The sequence below is a fragment of the Poeciliopsis prolifica genome, unplaced genomic scaffold (genome assembly GCF_027474105.1).
Source record: "Poeciliopsis prolifica strain line A6 unplaced genomic scaffold, Auburn_PproV2 SCAFFOLD005, whole genome shotgun sequence".
Lineage (NCBI taxonomy): Eukaryota > Metazoa > Chordata > Actinopteri > Cyprinodontiformes > Poeciliidae > Poeciliopsis > Poeciliopsis prolifica.
In genome coordinates, this window is record NW_026562380.1 from 11,526,751 (window position 1) to 11,535,281 (window position 8,531).

Consider the following 8,531-nt stretch of genomic DNA (forward strand, 5'->3'; position numbering starts at 1 on the left):
ACTCCATTTGAACATGTTGATGAGTCGAGTGAAGATTCTAAGGACTCTCAGATTACTCCTACAACTGAAACGCATTGTGACATGGACAGTATTAAGGATAATACACCACCTGTGTTAAGAAGATCTACCAGAGTGGTAAAGAAACCTGATACACTGATTATGTAAAAAAAAAAAAAAAAAAAAAGGGGGGAAAAAGAGAAAAACAGAAAAAAAGTTGAAATGTATGTAGTTTGTAATTCATGTTTTTAATGAGTACTAAGTAAGATAGGTTAAGTGAATTTTATTATAGCTATGTGATATTATGTGCTATCTGTCTCATACAATGGTTGTTTAATTTTAGAGAGTATTCATGTAACATTCTAACTTTAAAGAAAGGAGGATGTGATGATTGAATGAATTGTTTATGTCCACTAGATGGCAGTCGCAGTTATAGGTGATTGCATAAATGTCAAGAATAGGACAACAGAAGTAGTCAGTCATTAGTGAGACACCTGTGTGCAACTTGTATGAGCAAACGAGCCAGAGCGACTTTAATAAAAGCATCTAAGAAGAAGCACAACGTCTGGTTCTTATCAAGCACGAACAGAACAATAATATTCAAATAAGTAAAGCTGTAAAAAGTAAAAGCATTGTACTATATAAGAAATTTGCCACCAATTTTATGTTCATTATATGATAGTTACTGTTTACAGAGTACAGTAAGTTCTATTTTGTTTTTTGCTCTTTTGCTTATGTTTAAATTGAACATAGTGTGTGATATCGATGATCATGTCTTTCCTCTAGATTACAGATCGATGGTTTCATTTTTTTATATTGTTGAGATTCATTGAGTTTTAATTGTTGACTCATTGAGATTTATTTAAAGTAGTTCATCTTTAACTGTCCCTCCTTGTTAGTGCAGATGTATGAAATCTGAGAGTGGGCCAGCCTACTCCCTTGAGTGAGATGAATTCTGGCATTTGTGAAACTCAATTCTGATTGGTCACAAATCCTGCGATGTTAGGGCTCAACCCATTCCTTCTTGACTGAGAGAAGTGTTTGGGGATTTCTAAGTCTTTTTTTCTTCTGTAGCTTTCCCAAGCTCTACATTTCAACTCAAAGCTTCTCTGTAGCTGTTCCCTTTCGCCCACCATGAGTCGTCCCTTGGTACGCTTGCTCCTTGTTGGGCTGCTTCACCAGACCACGATGGCCGTCCAAATGGATAAACTAGCAGATCGCAAGATGTGCGGAGATGCAGAATGTTCATGTAAGTCTGAACATTACTGACAGAGCTGTTAATTATACATAATTGTAATGTTGAAACGAAACTTAAATCAATAATCAAATGACACATAATTTATGTAAGTTATGTTTTGTGTTTGCTTCATAAGATGTTCTTTCAATGGCCACGGCTGTGGATGACTTCATGGCTCCTGACTGTAGATTCATCAACATTAAAATGGGTCAGATGGTTTATGTGTATTCTAAACTCATACCACCAGATGGCGCTGGAGTATTCTGGTATGGAAGTGTAGGTGCATATTTATTGAAATCCACATATTAGCAAGCTACACAATTAAATATTCTTGTTGCCAATATATTATAACTTATTACATATTTTCTCTTTTAATAAGTGCTACATATAATAAATGTGTTTGTTTTGTTAATTTTGTTTCAGTTTAAATGTAAAGTAAAAAAATTTTACTGTACATTTAGACTGCAATGCTGTGTTTTGTGTCAGGTAGAACGGGATATTTTCCTGCAACTGTGGTGAAAGAGACCAGGACATTTACAGACAACACAGTTTGGAAACAAACCACTGTGAGTGTAGGCCTTTCATTTAAATATTTCCTGTTTGTTTTTGTGAATATATTGTGCCTTTAACCTAATATATATTTTTTTTATTTTTAGGATATGGACTTCTATTGTGATTAGTGGGCAAGAGACTGAATATTTTGGAGTTTTCCTTTCAATATCCTGTTTTTTTTAAAATATAAAGAGCACTCATCTCTGTCAAATTCATTCATTATGTATAAAAATTATTTGATGGATTGCATTTAGGAAGACAACTTTAGATTTTTCTCTCTTTGCAGCACTTTTTTCTGCCTTTGCTGTTTACATAAAATTTAAAGTTCAAGTGATTTTTTTAAGTAATAAAAACATATGTCTCTTCGAATAAAAAACAATAAAGGGACATACTTCTTTTCAGCGATGGGAATTGGGTAATCTTTTATTTCTGTCACATATTATAAAATTAAAAATGCCATAATAAGCATTAGCCATAATTAGTTGCCTTCATGCTGAATAAATCAGATTCTGGCTTTTACATGAGATGTGCATTGATAATTATACAACCTTGCTATGTATCCACATGATAATGTTAAAGTTAATAGTTATGCAGTACAGAGATGTGATGACTGTTGTGGACAACAAAGAAAAGCCCCCAAATCCTGATAGAACAGATAATCAGAGAGACACAAATGTTAACTCAAAAGTGAAATCTAATAATAAGTGTATAGACATGTTACAAAAAGTTATTTTGACACATAGGAGAACTGCACTGCAATGAACTGAAGAGATTCAAACAACAGAAATTAAAGTAATAATACTAATTTATTCATCACTTTATTAATCCATATCCCACATTACTTTGGTTTGTTGACAAGAATTCAATGGTTCTTTAGGGGTCATTAATGACTAAGCAGGACCATAAACACCATGGGACACAGCAAACACACCAGGTTTCTCTTTAATCCATCACCTGAAAGGGAGAAAGAGGATACCACAAATTCTACCATGACAAATCTACCATGACATGACGATCTACCTAAGTGAACAGGCTGTGGAAAGAGCATTAATCAGAGAAGCAGTCAAGAGTCCCATGATGAGCCTTGAAGGGCTGCAGAGCTCCAAACAAGAGGTATAATCAGGGAACAGAACATCTGCTGCTTGTCCGCTCCTCATATCTAGGCTGAAATTGGTAAGAGGAAAATCAGTTTTAAGCCAAAATCATAAATTGTTATGTCATAAAATGTTGGTGACACAACAAACCTATGGAAGAAGGTGCTCTGATTCTGAATCTTTTAGGCTACAAGCAATTGAAATTTATCTTGGAAATGATGTTGAAAGAGGCTTTGCTTTTAGTCTGATTGAAACTGAGCTATTTTGCGGATACTATTTTGTGAAAACTTTTAATTTATGGATGTGCAAAGCTCACAAAGATATACCCAAAAAAGAGACCAACTGCTATCATAGCAGTCTAAGGTGGTGCAACAAAGCATTGACGTAGTGTGATGAAATACATATATTTGTCACATTTTAAAAGATATTTGTTTAAAGAAAAGAAACAAAAACTAGTAGAATTTGTCTTCCGTGCCCCAACTATGCTCCCATTTGTGTTTTTGAAAAAAGTATAGCCAGAATGAATTAAATTGAAGCATCTGTTTTTAAAGTGATGAAATGTAGAAAAGTTCAGAGAGGAAGGAATGTCTTCAGAAGGCACTGTAACACAAATTGTGTACTAGAAATAAAACACCATCCCCGTAGAAATATTTAAATATTTAGCTGGTTCTCATTTTGTGACAAATTTTATTTTCCTTTAAAACATTTTGTCTGATTTTTTTTTATGTCAGAAGATTTTAAGATGTATAAATATCCTTTTCCCAAGATAATTACTTATCAACTTGTTTGAGTGCACACATGCACCAGTCTACCCACACATGCAGCTGAAAAACAATCATGATTAAACACAGCCTGACATAATGTTGCTTTTCAGGTTGTTCCTGAATGATGATTAAATCTCTCTTTTTATTGGTATCTCATTTTTGTGTGTAACAGCACCAAGCCAAATATGAGCCTGAATATAAAACCTTAATAAAACCTCCCTTAGCTGCATCAGTGGGTGTTAAAAAGACAATCTTGTTTCTCTGTGATATCACAAAACTTTATGTGACAACTGTTTATTCTCATTAGTTTCTACCTGCGTGGCTTGAGGCACTCTTGGAAGGGACAGCTTATAGGTTTAGGAAACAGGGCTGTCACATGCAGTATCGATCTTCTCCTGTTCCCTTTCTGTTGAAATCAATGAAATGCATTAAATGTCCTCCCACAAAATGTCACTCTGCAGAAACCCACCTGAGGCATGCATGTCAATGCAATATGCGATAAAAAAAAACAAAAAAAAACAAGGTAACAAAAACAGCATACCTCACCATGCAAGACTTTTGAAACAAATTGGGATCATTAGACAGTATTCAGAAAAGTGATTGCTTTGAGCCGTCCAAAAGAGGTAGAAAGCTCAGCATCTTTTTGGCTGATTGCAAATTGAGGTTGAGTGCCTGTGCGTGTGTGTGTGTGTGTAGGTGTGTGTGCCTCTTCATGAAAAACAGACACATCACAATAAGTTAAGTCAATCTTTCAGGAGACAGCTGTAGCTTTTGGCTGTTGCCGTCATTATGGGCAGGGGTACTGTGACACAGGAGATTGATGCATGTCCACTCTCATAAGTGTATGTGTGTGGATTTACTGCGTGAGCTCAAAGGAGCAGCTGCAACACACAAACTACAGCGGATTTTACCCTCTCTCCTCTTTTCCATCCAGTGTCAGACTCACACCCACAACTCTACTGCCAGCGACGGAGACCTGCCAGTCTGCACCATTTCAGAGGGAAATTTTAGGCGAAGGAAACATGAGTCCATTGCTGCATAATCCACAAATCTCTTTTTGTTAATGATAATTAACAGAGGATCATTTCACAAACAAATAAAATACTCCAGGGAACTGAAAAAATACCCACTCTGTCTAGGTTGATTTTGAAACTACATCACCTATCTCAGTTTTAACTGTGAATCTCTCTGAATTAAAAGGACTGAAACAAAGATCATTTAAAGTGCAAACATCCTGTGAATCTCCCCAGACAGAGGATGAATCAGAATAAGTATTTTTTATTTTTTTGTTTGAAACAGCTCATTTCTTTTAATGAGCAAACAAGCAGCATTGCTCCCCTGAGAGAGAGAGAAAGAGAGCAAGAGAGAGAGAGAGAGAGAGACAGAAAAAACTTATTTACTCAGGACAATGACAGAGCTTATTTGCTTTTCTGAAATGTGATGGAAGAGTTTCTATTTTGTGCACCTATTCTTGACTTTCACCGAAACTGTTTTTGTCTTTTAGGTGCTTTAACAATGGGATTTGTCAGCTCGAATTATCCTCATGAATGCCAAGAAATGCCAGCTCTCTGCCCCTGTGATTTAATCAGTCAATCAGTCAGCAAAAATCTGCCGTTAAAGCTTGACGTGGGGCGGCGGCTTCTAACTTGATTGATGGTGTCAACTCTTCAAAATGTATTTGTCAATCTAAAGTTGCTCTAAATTCGTGGACCCATGCAAAAACCATGTTAAATTACCTTGCAAATGAAACTATGATCTTGAATCTTTTCGGTATATATTTTAAATGTCGGAGGAAAGTGATTTATGTTTTCTTCTTTTCCTGCAAATAAAAATCTGGTAAGTGTGGCATGTATTTCAATGTATCTCCATTACATAATAATTTGTAGAGCCAATAGTAAGCACATTTACTCTCCAGACAAAGCTGCAAAGCTCTTTTAGTATGTCAATGTAAAGTTTGCAAATCTATAGAATTATTTTCTTCCTTCTTTGCAAAAATGCTCAAGCTTATTCAAATTGTAAAGCATTCATAGACATTAATGTTTTTACTACATGTATGAAGCTGATATCAGATGAATTAATTCTGCTTTTGTTCCACATCTGATCGGTATTTAAGGCAAGGCAATTCAAAGCAAGGCAAGGCAAGGCAATCATATATAGCTCATTTTAGCCAGAGATAATTCAAAGTGCTTGTACAAAAAACTTTAAAAACAACGTACAAGATAAAAAAAAAAAAAAAAACCCATGACAACAGATTGTGATTATATATTTTTTTCAGTATCCATGTGAACAAAATGTTGACTATAATATACACATGACCTCTACTAATAACTTTTATCGCCATTATTAGTTTTTACTTTGGGAACTTCTTGTTTCAGTTGTGATGCTTTTGCTCTGAAGTTCCGGGAGTCACGTATCAAAATGTGAGAGAAAGGTCAGAGAGCTGTGCATACTTTGGCAAGCGCAGTATGCACACTATTGCCATATTTAAGTGACAGGTGTTGGTGTAGCTTGAACAATTTCATTTTCTGTCACTATCTTTGTACCACTGGAGTTTCTCTCTGTGTCTGTACTTCATCTCTGACTCAGATAATTGCTTAAGTAAGTGTAATCCCCCCATTTTCTCACCTTTTATTTCTTGTGAGCTCAGCCATCCAAACAGATCAGTATTGCCCCATTCAGCATTTGACTGAACTTCCCATAATGACGTAAAGAAGATATTTTAGATCCTGCACCTGTTACTAAATGTAAAGGCTGTACACACCTTTGAAGTAGTGATAGGTTCACACAACCTGCATTAAATCCTTCTAGATAAATGATGTAGCAGAAACAAAATTGCTGTGGGCAAAAATGTGGATAATTTACAGACAGACTGGATATTGACGACCTTTTTTTCCTCATCTCAACTGCCACTAATGTTTCTGTCACACTTGAATAAACCCGTTCCTCTCCTAGAACTGTGTTCTCACCTTCTAAATCAGAAAAAATAAAAAATAAAACTCCTTTTGTTTTGCCAGTCACCAGGGTTACACAAAGATTCAGCCTGAGGTTGGGGTGGGCATTTGTCAAACAACAGGTCCTGTGTAAGGCGGCCTTCAGCTACGAACCAAAAGAAAATTAATTTGGAACGTTTTAGCATGCCTATTCAAGTCTTTTCATAAAACTTTTTTTTTTTTTTGCCAGAAGATTATTTGGTTTCAAAAGAAATCGTTCAGTCCCCGGTGAATAATAATGAGGTATTGACAATCCTTATGTAATCTATTCAATTAAATATTTTGTTGATTAACTTTTGTTATACAAATTGTCACCAGTCCATCGCAGGATTTGATTTAAATTGAATTCAGTTAATTTACATAGTGCTGTACATATTCACAGAAAATGCCATCTTAAGGTCCCTAAGCAAATAAACAATCCTATTTATATGCAGTGTTTCACACAATGCATATCTGAATGTTAGCTTTTAACACCACCACTGCATTATGCACTGATGTAGCCACTAACTCAGCCAGGTTTATCTTGCAAATGAGAATTGAGCATGACCTGCTAACAGCATATTAAGCTCCCCTAATTACTTGAAGAAGTCATGGTGATTTTATGTTTGTCTATCAAAGTAGCCTATGGTTGCTACAGTAATAAGACGTGCTATGCATGGATAACCTTGCTGGATGCTTCTAACATCGTTTATTTTCCAACATTATGCAAATATGTTCAATGCTCAAATCTAAGTGTGTGTTTTTTTTTAAGAAAAAGTACCCAAAGAAATGTTATTTAAAAGTGATGGCTCAAAGTTTGTGTTCTTTCTAACAAAGTCATTGTTAGTCACTCACACATTTTGTGGCTTTTTCTCTTTCCCAACATGTGTAGTTTGTTCACTGTATTGTATGTAGTGGTTATTTAACTTTTTTTTTTTGCAACCACAGAATTCTAAGGTATACATATTTACTAAACCTGTGACTAAACACATAACCTTTCTGGCAAACTTAACATTTCACAAAAGAAGAAAAGCGATTGTAATTAAAACTTAAGTTGATGCTCCTTTTGACATAGATCTGATGACAGTCATTCTTCTTTTCATGAACATTGTAACCTTTATTACCATTTAGAATATTCATATGGCACAGCTTATACTTCCTAGGAAAGCTTACATTGGAAAACTTCTAAATTATGGCAATGTAAATCCTGGGGCTTTTTTCTACGAAGGCTGGTGAGCTATGAATAGACAGAGTGTTTGTCATGACAACCAATTACCCATTACAAAAGCAGCAAGGCTAAGTAAGGCAATTAAGTGGTGAAATAAAACTGTGTTGCAGTGCATTGGTGTCCCCAAATGCATGTGTGAGGACAGTAAAATATATTCTTATACAGTTTAAGCAAATATTTATGCAGTGCATGTTTTCTGTGCTTTCCTAACTTCAACCACAATGATGCATAACAATAAGAGTCGTCTGCTTTTCTGTTGTGTAATTTGTTTTTTTTTAACATAAGTTTTCACCCACACACATTATTTGCTGGGTTCATTTGTGAAGCGAGTAATTCAATTAAAGGGGGAAAAAAGCATTACATGGATAACAAGTGGGAGGAATGGGCTTCAGTAGCTTTTAGATAAGGGCCTGTTAACACAAAACAAAAGAGCTAAGAATAACGAAATCCTCCCAGTGAACAGATATTGAATACATATTTAGCTTTTAAACCTTGTAGTTCTGCTATCACTTTGGATTGGTGTGACATTTGATCTTCAAACTTGATAGTTCCCATTTTATTTACGAAAAAAAAAAATGTTTATTACTTGTTTTTTTTTTTTTTGCTATATTTTACCATGTCCATACTTTTATGGCATTTTTATGGACCCAAAAAGTGTCATAACCCAAGTCAAACCTGTTGTTTAAAACC

At 35.1% G+C, this 8,531-nt stretch overlaps 1 protein-coding gene across 2 annotated transcripts; it reads left to right on the top strand.

The window, feature by feature from the left end:
* The first annotated feature begins 989 nt into the window (after positions 1-989).
* Positions 990-2,187, top strand: LOC129360135 (otoraplin-like). Of its 2 annotated transcripts, none has more exons than XM_055030249.1 (4): positions 990-1,246; positions 1,371-1,510; positions 1,721-1,800; positions 1,891-2,187. In XM_055030249.1, the coding sequence occupies exons 1-3, from the start codon at positions 1,132-1,134 to the stop codon at positions 1,751-1,753; spliced, it is 288 nt and encodes a 95-aa protein (XP_054886224.1). In that variant the 5' UTR covers positions 990-1,131; the 3' UTR covers positions 1,754-1,800; positions 1,891-2,187. The 2 variants fall into 2 exon arrangements, with proteins under 2 accessions (XP_054886224.1, XP_054886223.1); XM_055030248.1 differs by having other exon boundaries at positions 1,725-1,800.
* The last annotated feature ends 6,344 nt before the right edge of the window (positions 2,188-8,531 follow it).

Coding starts and splice junctions, on each gene's coding strand:
- LOC129360135 (XM_055030248.1), top strand. CDS start 1,132: ATGAGTCGTCCCTTGGTACGCTTGCTCCTTGTTGGGCTGCTTCACCAG. Junction 1,247..1,370: donor CGGAGATGCAGAATGTTCAT/GTAAGTCTGAAC, acceptor TTGCTTCATAAG/ATGTTCTTTCAATGGCCACG. Junction 1,511..1,724: donor GAGTATTCTGGTATGGAAGT/GTAGGTGCATAT, acceptor TGTGTCAGGTAG/AACGGGATATTTTCCTGCAA.